Raw genomic sequence first — 15,288 nt, forward strand, 5'->3', positions numbered from 1 at the left:
CTAGCGTGGGCCCTGAAGCACACACACACACACACACACACACACACACACACACACACGCACGCACACACGCACACACACACGCACACACACACACACACACACACACACACACACACGCACGCACACACGCACGCACACACGCACACACACACGCACACACACACACACACACACACACGCACACACACGCACACACACACACACACACACACACACACACACACGCACACAAACCTTCATTACATCGCTTTTACCAACAGAGAGTGTTCAGGCTTTACAGCAGATCTAGAATAAAGTTATTGTCCAGATAAAGTGAGTTTTGATTGATTCACTTCCGTTGTAAAGATCATTAGTGATTAACTTAGCGGCCGCTGACACAACACCGTTCTAACAGAGAACAGAAACTGTAACGTGTTCTGGACATTCATTCACACACACCAGTGTTCGGTGCCCGAGAACGCAAACTCTGACACCGGGTCTAAGCTGCAGAAGTGTTGAGAAGCGAGATCATCATCGGTCCTGACATGACGCTGCGCGGATCAGAGAACACATGAATGATGCGCACCGTGTTGCCAACCGTCCTGTGTTTGACACATAAAAGTCTTGTTCCTGAACCGATACGGAACGCACTTTGTTCCGTATTTTTGAGAATTCAGTGCAAATCCATGACAGACACACACATAGCTTCTAATATATGTCAGACTCTGAACGAAGACATGTGTAGGCTATGATCAGAGAAGCAGACGGTGTGTGCGGTAGATGCTAATGTCCCTGTGTGTCTATGATCAGCGTCGCGTTAGGGTTAGGGTTAGGGTTAGGGTTAGGGTTAGGGTTAGGGTTGGAACATCATCAGAGAATGCACTTTTCATTGGTCGTTTCCGTCATTGTGAGTCATGTATCGACGATCACGACAAGTGACAACAGCGGGAAATGTAAAAGTGACTAACGTTACCTCCGAGCAGCCGGCGGAGAAGAGCACAAAAAATATAGAGTTGACTGGGAAAATATCTGCACAGTGAGCTTAGTGGAGGGTTACTTGCTTCTGTGAGATTTCCCATGTGCATATACACAGGTGTTGTATTGCTTGAATGCAGTATTTGAGTGCAATATTTTCTTTCCAGTGCAAAACAATAATACATAAAAAAACAGCTAATATATATATATTATATTTTCTTTATTAGCTGTTTTTTTATGTATTATTGTTTTGCACTGGAAAGAACGTTAACTATAATGGAAGTATAATTAGGTTATATAAAGATATTTGCACTACACTTCCTTAAAATGTTGTCGGATTAAATGTCATGTCACCGACCGGAACATTTCAGAAAGTTGGCACCCGACTCACCGGAGTGTCTGTAATGCACTTCCCCGAAGCGAATGTCGTCGAGGCGCTCCCGGATCTCCCCTAGCGCGGCTTTCACGTCCCCGAGCGAGAAGCGCAGCGACACCTCCTCCTCCTCCTCCTCCTCCTCCTCCTCCTGACGCCGCGGCCCGCGGGCCTCCTCGAAGCTCTGCCGGCAGAAGCACACCCTCGGTCAGGCCTGGACTACAGCTGGAGAACCCAACACACGCTGTATGCCTCATGTAGAGGAACAGAGACGGTAAGCGCAGCCTTCTTAACACTAAAGTAATCTTACAGTTATAATATCTGATCAAATATACCGCAGTAGTTTCAATTTTGATATTTTTAGGTCAAACCGTTCTTGTCTGACAGTCATATCATGCAGGTCTACGGTCACTGTCTCAAAGAGCACGCACAGAGAAGTCCAAATTACACAATTCCCCATCGTAAGTACACATTGATGGCCTAAGACACGAAACGAGCGGTTTGTGTGAGAAAGCGAACAGTATTTATATAATTTTTACCTCTTGTAACACAGCCACGTCCAAGTGATCTGAGGGCGCGAGCGCATCCTGGTGTGTGACGTGTGCGCAGACTGGTGCATAGATGTATACACTAGATGTCGCCTTGGCTACGGCAGTTCATTGGAACGAATGTCTTTAATGCGAAATCTAACGCTCGTTTCGTGTCTTAGGCCATCAGTGTGCACTTACGATGGGGAATTGTTTAATTTGGACTCTGTGCGTGCTCTTTGAGACAGTGACCGTAGACCTGCATGATATGACTGTCAGACAAGAACGGTTTGACCTAAAAATATCAAAATTGAAAATACTGCGGAGACAAAGACACCGACATCTTGGATGCCCTTGAGGTAAGCTAGAACATACCAACATTTAATTTCAAAGTGAACTATCCCTTTAAATCAAGACATTTACTGGAGAAGAAGCGAAATGACTGAAGATATTAAGTTTTGTTTTCTGAAAAAGAATAATCAAATGAAGTAAGTTTGTGTAAAACAAGAACTAATATCTGTCAGTGGAATTAGAAAAATAATCTAATTCTAATAATAATCTAATAATAATTTAACCCTTTGATTAAGTTTATTTTTCTGACTCCACTGACACTGACAGATATTAGTTCTTGTTTTAAGGGCAAAATCACTTAACTTTTTTATATCTCGATTAACCTTCTGGTGTTTTTCAGTCACACTTCTCTTGTTCATGCTCAAAAGTGTCAGATTCAGTCAAATGAATGTTATATCTTTTTGTTCAATAATATTTTTTATTTTTTATTTTGAGAGAATTTCATGTTACTAATTAATAATTATGAAAAAGATTTCCCATTGAAAATAATACATTTTGAAAAACATCTGTAATGCTATGGTGTAACTATATAAAGTTTTAAAAGCAGAAGTAAATTCTATAGTTGTGTTTAAACATAAAAACGAATAAATTATTAGGTTGTGGATTTTGATCTACTACTTTTTGTCAAAGTTTAGATATTGTTAGTTTGAAACGTTGATTTGATGTCACTCTGCGGATGGGTTAGGGTTAGGGTTAGGGTTAGGGTTGTGTCCGGTCGGGACCGGTCGGGTTAGGGTTAGGGTTTTGACCGGTCGGGACCGGTCGGGTTAGGGTTAGGGTTAGGGTTGTGTCCGGTTGGGTTAGGGTTAGGGTTAGGGTTAGGGCTGTGTCCGGTCGGGACCGGTCGGGTCTGCACCTGCAGGAAGCCGATGTGGTCGTCGGACACGGCCTGAGCCTCCAGTCGAGCCCTGCGCTCCTGCAGCTCATCTAACTTCCCCTCCAGCGCGGACACGATGCTCTGCCCTCGGCCAATCACAGCCTCTCTCCTCTGCTCGACTCCGCCCACCAGCTCCGCCCGGATGCGATGCACGGAGTGTGTGACGTCAGACAGAAGCTGCTCGAGCTCCGCCAGCTCGGCTTGAGAGTAGCTCTGAAACACACACACACACACACACATCAGATGAGTGAATCCGAGTAGCTCTGAAACACACACACACACACACACACACACACACACACACACACACACACACACACACACACACACACATCAGAGTGAATCTGAGTAGCTCTGAAACACACACACACACAACACACACACACACACTGTGTGGTGTGGTGTGTTGTTTGTGGTGTGGTGTGTTGTGGTGTGTTGTGTGTTGTGTTGTTGACTGGAGTTCTGGAGTGTGTGTTGTGTTGTGGTGTGTTGTGTGTTGTGTGTCTGCAGTGTGTGGTGTGTTGTGTGTCTGCAGTGTGTGGTGTGTTGTGTGTGTTGTGTTGTTGACTGGAGTTCTGGAGTGTGTGGTGTGTTGTGTGTCTGCAGTGTGTGGTGTGTTGTGTGTCTGCAGTGTGTGGTGTGTTGTGTGTTGTGTTGTTGACTGGAGTTCTGGAGTGTGTGGTGTGTTGTGTTGTGGTGTGTTGTGTGTTGTGTGTCTGCAGTGTGTGGTGTGTTGTGTGTCTGCAGTGTGTGGTGTGTTGTGTGTGTTGTGTTGTTGACTGGAGTTCTGGAGTTAGGTGTGTTGTGTGTCTGCAGTGTGTGGTGTGTTGTGTGTCTGCAGTGTGTGTTGTGTGTGTGTGTTGTGTGTGTGTTGTGTTGTTGACTGGAGTTCTGGAGTTAGGTGTGTTGTGTGTCTGCGGTGTGTGGTGTGTTGTGTGTCTGCAGTGTGTGTTGTGTGTGTGTGTTGTGTGTGTGTTGTGTTGTTGACTGGAGTTCTGGATTGTGGTGTGTTGTGTGTCTGCAGTGTGTGGTGTGTTGTGTGTCTGCAGTGTGTGGTGTGTTGTGTGTCTGCAGTGTGTGGTGTGTTGTGTGTCTGCAGTGTGTGGTGTGTTGTGTTGTTGACTGGAGTTCTGGAGTGTGTGGTGTGTTGTGTTGTGGTGTGTTGTGTGTTGTGTGTCTGCAGTGTGTGGTGTGTTGTGTGTCTGCAGTGTGTGGTGTGTTGTGTGTGTTGTGTTGTTGACTGGAGTTCTGGAGTGTGGTGTGTTGTGTGTCTGCAGTGTGTTGTGTGTGGTGTGTTGTGTGTGTGTGTTGTGTGTGTGTTGTGTGTGTGTTGTGTTGTTGACTGGAGTTCTGGAGTTAGGTGTGTTGTGTGTCTGCAGTGTGTGGTGTGTTGTGTGTCTGCAGTGTGTGGTGTGTTGTGTGTCTGCAGTGTGTGGTGTGTTGTGTGTCTGCAGTGTGTGGTGTGTTGTGTGTGGTGTGTTGTGTGTGTGTGTTGTGTTGTTGACTGTAGTTCTGGATTGTGGTGTGTTGTGTGTCTGCAGTGTGTGGTGTGTTGTGTGTCTGCAGTGTGTGTTGTGTTGTGTGTGTGTGTGCTGTTGACTGGAGTTCTGGAGTGTGGTGTGTTGTGTGTCTGCAGTGTGTGTTGTGTGTGTGTGTTGTGTTGTGTGTGTGTGTGTGTGTGTGTGTGTGTGTGTGTTGTGTTGTTGACTGGAGTTCTGGAGTTAGGTGTGTTGTGTGTCTGCAGTGTGTGGTGTGTTGTGTGTCTGCAGTGTGTTGTGTGTGGTGTGTTGTGTTGTGTGTGTGTGTGCTGTTGACTGGAGTTCTGGAGTGTGGTGTGTTGTGTGTCTGCAGTGTGTTGTGTGTGGTGTGTTGTGTGTTGTGTGTGGTGTGTTGTGTGTGTGTGTGTGTGCTGTTGACTGGAGTTCTGGAGTGTGGTGTGTTGTGTGTCTGCAGTGTGTGGTGTGTGGTGTGTTGTGTGTGGTGTGTTGTGTGTGTGTGTTGTGTTGTTGACTGGAGTTCTGGAGTTAGGTGTGTTGTGTGTCTGCAAGTGTGTGGTGTGTTGTGTGTCTGCAGTGTGTGGTGTGTTGTGTGTTGTGTGTGGTGTGTTGTGTGTGTGTGTTGTGTTGTTGACTGGAGTTCTGGATTGTGGTGTGTTGTGTGTCTGCAGTGTGTGGTGTGTTGTGTGTCTGCAGTGTGTGGTGTGTTGTGTGTCTGCAGTGTGTGGTGTGTTGTGTGTTGTGTTGTTGACTGGAGTTCTGGAGTGTGTGGTGTGTTGTGTTGTGGTGTGTTGTGTGTTGTGTGTCTGCAGTGTGTGGTGTGTTGTGTGTCTGCAGTGTGTGGTGTGTTGTGTGTGTTGTGTTGTTGACTGGAGTTCTGGAGTGTGGTGTGTTGTGTGTCTGCAGTGTGTTGTGTGTGGTGTGGTGTGTTGTGTGTGTGTGTGTGTGTTGTGTGTGTGTTGTGTGTGTGTTGTGTGTGTGTTGTGTTGTTGACTGGAGTTCTGGAGTTAGGTGTGTTGTGTGTCTGCAGTGTGTGGTGTGTTGTGTGTCTGCAGTGTGGTGTGTTGTGTGTGGTGTGTTGTGTGTGTGTGTTGTGTTGTTGACTGTAGTTCTGGATTGTGGTGTGTTGTGTGTCTGCAGTGTGTGTTGTGTTGTGTGTGTGTGTGCTGTTGACTGGAGTTCTGGAGTGTGGTGTGTTGTGTGTCTGCAGTGTGTGTTGTGTGTGTGTGTTGTGTTGTGTGTGTGTGTGTGTGTGTGTGTGTGTTGTGTTGTTGACTGGAGTTCTGGAGTTAGGTGTGTTGTGTGTCTGCAGTGTGTGGTGTGTTGTGTGTCTGCAGTGTGGTGTGTTGTGTGTGGTGTGTTGTGTGTGTGTGTTGTGTTGTTGACTGTAGTTCTGGATTGTGGTGTGTTGTGTGTCTGCAGTGTGTGTTGTGTTGTGTGTGTGTGTGTTGTTGACTGGAGTTCTGGAGTTAGGTGTGTTGTGTGTCTGCAGTGTGTGGTGTGTTGTGTGTCTGCAGTGTGTTGTGTGTGGTGTGTTGTGTTGTGTGTGTGTGTGCTGTTGACTGGAGTTCTGGAGTGTGGTGTGTTGTGTGTCTGCAGTGTGTTGTGTGTGGTGTGTTGTGTGTTGTGTGTGGTGTGTTGTGTGTGTGTGTGTGCTGTTGACTGGAGTTCTGGAGTGTGGTGTGTTGTGTGTCTGCAGTGTGTGGTGTGTGGTGTGTTGTGTGTGGTGTGTTGTGTGTGTGTGTGTTGTGTTGTTGACTGGAGTTCTGGAGTTAGGTGTGTTGTGTGTCTGCAGTGTGTGGTGTGTTGTGTGTTGTGTGTCTGCAGTGTGTGGTGTGTTGTGTGTGGTGTGTTGTGTGTGTTGTGTTGTGTGTGTGTGTTGTGTTGTTGACTGGAGTTCTGGAGTTAGGTGTGTTGTGTGTCTGCAGTGTGTGGTGTGTTGTGTGTCTGCAGTGTGTGTTGTGTGTGTGTGTGTGCTGTTGACTGGAGTTCTGGAGTGTGGTGTGTTGTGTGTCTGCAGTGTGTTGTGTGTGGTGTGTTGTGTGTTGTGTGTGGTGTGTTGTGTTGTGTGTGTGTGTGCTGTTGACTGGAGTTCTGGAGTGTGGTGTGTTGTGTGTCTGCAGTGTGTGGTGTGTTGTGTGTCTGCAGTGTGGTGTGTTGTGTGTGGTGTGTTGTGTGTGTGTGTTGTGTTGTTGACTGTAGTTCTGGATTGTGGTGTGTTGTGTGTCTGCAGTGTGTGTTGTGTTGTGTGTGTGTGTGTTGTTGACTGGAGTTCTGGAGTTAGGTGTGTTGTGTGTCTGCAGTGTGTGGTGTGTTGTGTGTCTGCAGTGTGTTGTGTGTGGTGTGTTGTGTTGTGTGTGTGTGTGCTGTTGACTGGAGTTCTGGAGTGTGGTGTGTTGTGTGTCTGCAGTGTGTTGTGTGTGGTGTGTTGTGTGTTGTGTGTGGTGTGTTGTGTGTGTGTGTGTGCTGTTGACTGGAGTTCTGGAGTGTGGTGTGTTGTGTGTCTGCAGTGTGTGGTGTGTGGTGTGTTGTGTGTGGTGTGTTGTGTGTGTGTGTGTTGTGTTGTTGACTGGAGTTCTGGAGTTAGGTGTGTTGTGTGTCTGCAGTGTGTGGTGTGTTGTGTGTTGTGTGTCTGCAGTGTGTGGTGTGTTGTGTGTGGTGTGTTGTGTGTGTTGTGTTGTGTGTGTGTGTTGTGTTGTTGACTGGAGTTCTGGAGTTAGGTGTGTTGTGTGTCTGCAGTGTGTGGTGTGTTGTGTGTCTGCAGTGTGTGTTGTGTGTGTGTGTGTGCTGTTGACTGGAGTTCTGGAGTGTGGTGTGTTGTGTGTCTGCAGTGTGTTGTGTGTGGTGTGTTGTGTGTTGTGTGTGGTGTGTTGTGTTGTGTGTGTGTGTGCTGTTGACTGGAGTTCTGGAGTGTGGTGTGTTGTGTGTCTGCAGTGTGTGGTGTGTTGTGTGTGTTGTGTGTGTGTGTGTTGTTGACTGGAGTTCTGGAGTTAGGTGTGTTGTGTGTCTGCAGTGTGTTGTGTGTTGTGTTGTGTGTGTGTGTGCTGTTGACTGGAGTTCTGGAGTGTGGTGTGTTGTGTGTCTGCAGTGTGTGGTGTGTTGTGTGTGTGTGTGTTGTGTGTGTGTGTGTTGTTGACTGGAGTGCACCTGCAGGTGGTGTAGTTTGTTCTTCATCTCCGTCAGCTGAGCCTTTCTGCGGTCGATACTCGTCTGAAGCTCCAGCTCTGCTTTACCCAGGAGTCTCTGCGGAGAGAACACACTCCTCTTCAGAACGCAGGTCTTTAACCGATGACGCAAGTTAGGTCATGTGACCAGTATTGCACCAATAGATGTTCATGTTGATAGCGGTATTGTGCTGTTCACTTTCACACAGTGGCTAACTTATTACTTCACACACTCTTCATATCACAGTCCTGCACAGATGACAGATCCACTCACATCAGTCCTGCGGTAACACACCAGAACAGTGTTAGCGTTTTAGACCCAACATGTTACGCTTGCGCAGTGAAGGTGAAGTTTGTGTTTTACAAAAAACGCTAGTGTGGATGGAGAGCGTTTTTAAGTGAGAACACAGTTTTCCAGTGTATCCGGAGTCATGTAGGCGGAGGCTAATGCTGTTTACACGGAGACCGTTTACAAAAACTGGCACTTTAAACCCTGTTCTCAAAAGTTTGCGTTTTCAAGCACCCACGATGCCGTTGTCGTGTAAACAGCCGTAAGCATCACATGTTTGGTGTCTGTGAGTGTGTCCAGTCATCTTCATTTATACAGCGCTTTAACAGTGTGGACTGTTTCAAAGCTGCTTTACAGAGATAAACGTATAATGTAAGGTAACAGATTGTTTGTCTTTATAGCGGTTCTTGAATAAATTTTATTTTAAAATAAAAAATTATTTTCCAGCTAAAGTTAGTTTTGATTGATTGACTTCCGTCGAAAGGATCATTAGTTATTAAATTAGGGGCCGCTAAGACGACAGCGTTCTCTCTACACAGACTTTACACTGAACCTGTGAGAAACACTGGCGCTCACGTGCGCATCAAGAATTATTCTATAGTTATGTGCGTTTGAATATATGTGCGCATGTTTGTAATTCCCTGCAAACCAAGCCTAAAACTACTTGTCTTAAATTTTGATACAGAATTTAATGTTTTCACTTCGGGTTAGATACGCGAGCCGATCCCCACAGCGCTTCATCTGTAGAGGTGAGTGTGTGTGAGGAGCAGCACCTGCTTGCTGGCGCGCTCCGTCTGCACGGAGACGGTGGTGTGTGTGCGGTGCTCCTCCAGCACACAGATGGCACACACACACTTCTGGTCGGTGCGGCAGTAGACCTCGAGCAGGCGGCCGTGTTCGGGGCAGGTCCGGCCCCTGAGGGCCTCCAGCGGGTCCAGGAGCCGGTGTGAGGAGTAGAAGAGTGTGTTCTGGTGCGGGAGCAGGTGCAGCTCGCAGTAAGAGGCGGTGCAGGTGATGCAGGAGCGCACGGCGGGTCTCTTCACGCCGCTGCACACGTCACACAGGACCAGCTCTCCGGGACCGGCTCCGGGTGTAGCGCCTCCGGGACCGGCTCCGGGTGTAGCGCCTCCGGGACCGGCTCCGGCAGAGACTCTGGCTTCGGGAGGCCCGCCGTACCGCATCTCTTTATACTTCTGTGTGATGTGTGCGAGCACACGGTTGATGCTGAGCTCGGGCCGCTCCTGGAACTCGCGCTTGCACAGCGGGCAGCAGAACACCGAGCCGGCGCCGGCGCCCGAGGCCCAGTAGCCCCCGATGCAGGCCCGGCAGAAGTTGTGTCCGCAGGGAGTGGAGACCGGCTGGAGGAAGAGATCCAGACAGATGGAGCAGCTCAGATCCTGCTCAGAGGAGACATCGCCCTCCATCTGATGATCCTGCACACACACACACACACAGATACACACACACACAGATACACACACACACACAGACACACACACACACACAGATACAGATACACACAGACACACACACAGACACACAGATACACACAAACACACAGACACACACACACACAGATACAAATACACACACACACAGATACAAATACACACACACACAGACACAGATACACACAGACAGATACACACACACACAGACACAGATACACACAGACAGATACACAGATACACACATACACACACAGACACACACATACACACACAGACACACACACAGACACACACACACACACACACCAAGATTAGCCAGCTGACAGCACATATACAACACTTCAGGGAGGAAGGACACACTCATTTATCCACCGTCAGCAACTCAGTTTATTACCAATCAGCAAGAAACTTCACATTGTGAATAAACCAATAGTAAAAACTCATTTGGACTGAAGTCATCAACTGAAGTGAGTTTGGGCTTAAAACAAGAACTAATATCTGTCAGTGGAGCCATAAAAAAAGTTCTCTGTGAATGAAGTTTAATTTTGTTCTTGGGAAAATTAATTAATTATGTAATCTCCTGTTACTGTAATCTCTGTTACTGTAATCTCCTGTTACTGTAATCTCCTGTTACTGTAATCTCTGTTACTGTAATCTCCTGTTACTGTAATCTCTGTTACTGTAATCTCCTGTTACTGTAATCTCCTGTTACTGTAATCTCTGTTACTGTAATCTCCTGTTACTGTAATCTCTGTTACTGTAATCTCCTGTTACTGTAATCTCTGTTACTGTAATCTCTGTTACTGTAATCTCTGTTACTGTAATCTCTGTTACTGTAATCTCCTGTTACTGTAATCTCCTGTTACTGTAATCTCTGTTACTGTAATCTCCTGTTACTGTAATCTCCTGTTACTGTAATCTCCTGTTACTGTAATCTCCTGTTACTGTAATCTCCTGTTACTGTAATCTCTGTTACTGTAATCTCCTGTTACTGTAATCTCTGTTACTGTAATCTCCTGTTACTGTAATCTCTGTTACTGTAATCTCTGTTACTGTAATCTCTGTTACTGTAATCTCTGTTACTGTAATCTCCTGTTACTGTAATCTCCTGTTACTGTAATCTCTGTTACTGTAATCTCCTGTTACTGTAATCTCCTGTTACTGTAATCTCCTGTTACTGTAATCTCCTGTTACTGTAATCTCCTGTTACTGTAATCTCCTGTTACTGTAATCTCTGTTACTGTAATCTCCTGTTACTGTAATCTCTGTTACTGTAATCTCCTGTTACTGTAATCTCCTGTTACTGTAATCTCTGTTACTGTAATCTCTGTTACTGTAATCTCCTGTTACTGTAATCTCCTGTTACTGTAATCTCCTGTTACTGTAATCTCCTGTTACTGTAATCTCCTGTTACTGTAATCTCTGTTACTGTAATCTCCTGTTACTGTAATCTCCTGTTACTGTAATCTCCTGTTACTGTAATCTCCTGTTACTGTAATCTCCTGTTACTGTAATCTCCTGTTACTGTAATCTCCTGTTACTGTAATCTCCTGTTACTGTAATCTTTGGTCACTGTAATCTCCTGTTACTGTAATCTCCTGTTACTGTAATCTTTGGTTACTGTAATCTCTGTTACTGTGATCTCTGTTACTGTAATCTCCTGTTACTGTAATCTTTGGTTACTGTAATCTCCTGTTACTGTAATCTCCTGTTACTGTAATCTTTGGTTACTGTAATCTCTGTTACTGTAATCTCCTGTTACTGTAATCTTTGGTTACTGTAATCTCTGTTACTGTGATCTCTGTTACTGTAATCTTTGGTTACTGTAATCTCATGTTACTGTAATCTTCTGTTAATCTTTGATTACTGTAATCTCTGTTACTGTAATCTTTGGTTACTGTAATCTCTGTTACTGTAATCTCCTGTTACTGTAATCTTTGGTTACTGTAATCTCCTGTTACTGTAATCTTTGGTTACTGTAATCTCTGTTACTGTGATCTCTGTTACTGTAATCTTTGGTTACTGTAATCTCATGTTACTGTAATCTCCTGTTACTGTAATCTCATGTTACTGTAATCTCTGTTACTGTAATCTCTGTTACTGTAATCTCTGTTACTGTAATCTCTGTTACTGTAATCTCTGTTACTGTAATCTTCTGTTACTGTAATCTTCTGTTAATCTTTGATTACTGTAATCTCTGTTACTGTATTCTTTGGTTACTGTAATCTCTGTTACTGTAATCTCCTGTTACTGTAATCTTTGGTTACTGTAATCTCTGTTACTGTGATCTCTGTTACTGTAATCTTTGGTTACTGTAATCTCTGTTACTGTAATCTCTGTTACTGTGATCTCTGTTACTGTAATCTTTGGTTACTGTAATCTCATGTTACTGTAATCTCCTGTTACTGTAATCTCATGTTACTGTAATCTCTGTTACTGTAATCTCTGTTACTGTAATCTCTGTTACTGTAATCTCTGTTACTGTAATCTTCTGTTACTGTAATCTTCTGTTAATCTTTGATTACTGTAATCTCTGTTACTGTATTCTTTGGTTACTGTAATCTCTGTTACTGTAATCTCCTGTTACTGTAATCTTTGGTTACTGTAATCTCTGTTACTGTGATCTCTGTTACTGTACTCTTTGGTTACTGTAATCTCTGTTACTGTAATCTCTGTTACTGTAATCTTTGGTTACTGTGATCTCCTGTTACTGTAATCTCTGTTACTGTAATCTTTGGTCACTGTAATCTCTGTTACTGTGATCTCTGTTACTGTAATCTTTGGTTACTGTAATCTCCTGTTACTGTGATCTCTGTTACTGTAATCTTTGGTTACTGTAATCTCATGTTACTGTAATCTCCTGTTACTGTAATCTCATGTTACTGTAATCTCTGTTACTGTAATCTCTGTTACTGTAATCTCTGTTACTGTAATCTCTGTTACTGTAATCTTCTGTTAATCTTTGATTACTGTAATCTCTGTTACTGTATTCTTTGGTTACTGTAATCTCTGTTACTGTAATCTCCTGTTACTGTAATCTTTGGTTACTGTAATCTCTGTTACTGTGATCTCTGTTTCTGTAATCTTTGGTTACTGTAATCTCATGTTACTGTAATCTCATGTTACTGTAATCTCTGTTACTGTAATCTCTGTTACTGTAATCTCTGTTACTGTAATCTCTGTTACTGTAATATTTGGTTACTGTGATCTCCTGTTACTGTAATCTCTGTTACTGTAATCTTTGGTCACTGTAATCTCTGTTACTGTGATCTCTGTTACTGTAATCTTTGGTTACTGTAATCTCCTGTTACTGTAATCTTTGGTTACTGTAATCTCTGTTACTGTGATCTCTGTTACTGTAATCTTTGGTTACTGTTATCTCTGTTACTGTAATCTCTGTTACTGTAATCTCATGTTACTGTAATCTCTGTTACTGTAATCTCTGTTACTGTAATCTCTGTTACTGTAATCTCTGTTACTGTAATCTTTGGTTACTGTGATCTCCTGTTACTGTAATCTCTGTTACTGTAATCTTTGGTCACTGTAATCTCTGTTACTGTGATCTCTGTTACTGTAATCTCTGTTACTGTAATCTCATGTTACTGTAATCTTTGGTTACTGTAACCTCCTGTTACTGTAATCTCCTGTTACTGTAATCTCCTGTTACTGTGATCTCTGTTACTGTAATCTTTGGTTACTGTAATCTCATGTTACTGTAATATTTGGTTACTGTAATCTCCTGTTACTGTAATCTCCTGTTACTGTAATCTCCTGTTACTGTAATCTTTGGTTACTGTAATCTCTGTTACTGTGATCTCTGTTACTGTAATCTTTGGTTACTGTAATCTCATGTTACTGTAATCTTTGGTTACTGTAATCTCCTGTTACTGTAATCTCCTGTTACTGCAATCTCCTGTTACTGTAATCTTTGGTTACTGTAATCTCCTGTTACTGTAATCTCTGTTACTGTAATCTCCTGTTACTGTAATCTCCTGTTACTGTAATCTCTGTTACTGTAATCTCCTGTTACTGTAATCTTTGGTTACTGTAATCTCTGTTACTGTAATCTCCCGTTACTGTAATCTCCTGTTACTGTAATCTTTGGTTACTGTAATCTCTGTTACTGTAATCTCCCGTTACTGTAATCTCCTGTTACTGTGATCTCCTGTTACTGTGATCTCCTGTGATCTCTGTAAAGCTGCTGTGAAACTCTATATTCATACAAATGAAGGTGACTTGACCACTTTATAATTCTATGAGCAGGAACCAGACTAAACCAGCAGGAACCAGACTAAACCAGCAGGAACCAGTATGGAAACGGTAAGCTGGTCTTTTCAGCAGGAGTGTCTGCTTATAAATGCGTAATCATCATAAATTAGATGTGCACATATCTCAGAACAAAGGTCATCCGCACAAACATTTTGTAAAATGCTGAAAGTCAGGTTGAACAATGTCTGGATGAGCTTTAGTGAGGTTGCATAATTATTGTTGCAACATACAGCACATAAAAGGCATTTCATGTCATTTCATATAATAATTGCGTTGCATCCTCAAAGGTCCAGTTTGTAATATGCAGTCAGTTAGCAGGTTTAGTTTTAAAGACAGCCGGTGTGTGTCAGCGCAGAACGGCTCTGATGATGAAGTGTGTTTTATCCTGAGCTCTTCATTCTGTCCAAACCAAACTCTCGCGTGGATGATTGACAGCAGGTTATTACAGTACAGCTGAATATCAGACGCTTCATGAACTGATTTAACATGAACTGGATTCAGCAGAGAACTGTGATCATGATTTGATTTAAACTTGTGTAACACCAGCTTTCAACAACAGAACACGAGTTTCTTTATTATGAGAATACAGTCAAGCATGTAATCACTCACCGTTGCTGAATGTGTTTCTGACTCGCTTCTGTTGTGGTTGTCCAGTGAGTGTGTTCTCAGCGTCCAGTCAGTGTGTTCTCAGCGTCCAGTGAGTGTGTTCTCAGCGTCCAGTCAGTGTGTTCTCAGCGTCCAGTGAGTGTGTTCTCAGCGTCCAGTGAGTGTGTTCTCAGCGTCCAGTGAGTGTGTTCTCAGCGTCCAGTGAGTGTGTTCTCAGCGTGTGTGTTCTCAGCGTCCAGTGAGTGTTCTCAGCGTCCAGTGAGTGTGTTCTCAGCGTGTGTGTTCTCAGCGTCCAGTGAGTGTGTTCTCAGCGTGTGTGTTCTCAGCGTCCAGTGAGTGTGTTCTCAGCGTGTGTGTTCTCAGCGTGTGTGTTCTCAGCGTCCAGTGAGTGTGTTCTCAGCGTGTGTGTTCTCAGCGTCCAGTGAGTGTGTTCTCATCGTGTGTGTTCTCAGCGTGTGTTCTCAGCGTCCAGTGAGTGTGTTCTCAGCGTGGGTTTTCTCAGTGAGTGTGTTCTCAGTGTGTGTTCAGTGTGTGTGTTCTCAGTGTGTGTGTTCAGTGAGTGTGTTCTCAGCGTCCAGTGAGTGTGTTCTCAGCGTTCAGTGTGTGTGTTCTCAGTGTGTGTGTTCAGTGAGTGTGTTCTCAGCGTCCAGTGAGTGTGTTCTCAGCGTCCAGTGAGTGTGTTCTCAGCGTCTGCTCGCGGTGCTGTGAGTTTGTCCCGATAAACGTGTTTCCTTTGAAATGAAAGCCGTCAAGTGAGTCTGACAGGCTGAACTAGTGTGTGTGTGTGTGTGTGTGTGTGTGTGTGTGTGTGTGTGTGTGTGTGTGTGTGTGTGTGTGTGTGTGTGTGTGTGTGTGTGTGTGTGAGAGACAGAGAAGACACGAGAGAAACTGATGTTTAAATGCCTTCCAGCAGAGGCGGAGAAGGAAA

General features: G+C 44.3%; 1 protein-coding gene across 1 annotated transcript in view; it reads right to left on the bottom strand.

Annotated features, from left to right (window-relative positions):
- Positions 1-15,048, bottom strand: part of btr30 (bloodthirsty-related gene family, member 30) — an 18,248-nt gene extending 3,200 nt beyond the window's left edge. Inside the window, exons 1-6 of the mRNA XM_079590789.1 lie at positions 14,364-15,048; positions 8,808-9,467; positions 7,729-7,824; positions 3,065-3,298; positions 1,349-1,514; positions 1-12 (exon numbers count right to left, since the gene is read on the bottom strand). The exon at positions 1-12 is cut by the window's left edge and continues 60 nt beyond it. Of these exons, the coding sequence (XP_079446915.1) occupies positions 1-12; positions 1,349-1,514; positions 3,065-3,298; positions 7,729-7,824; positions 8,808-9,458 (1,159 nt within the window). The 5' untranslated portion in view covers positions 9,459-9,467; positions 14,364-15,048. The remainder of the gene's footprint in view (positions 13-1,348; positions 1,515-3,064; positions 3,299-7,728; positions 7,825-8,807; positions 9,468-14,363) is intronic.
- Between the last annotated feature and the right edge of the window lie 240 nt (positions 15,049-15,288).

This window comes from Phoxinus phoxinus (assembly GCF_949152265.1).
Source record: "Phoxinus phoxinus genome assembly, chromosome: 19".
Lineage (NCBI taxonomy): Eukaryota > Metazoa > Chordata > Actinopteri > Cypriniformes > Leuciscidae > Phoxinus > Phoxinus phoxinus.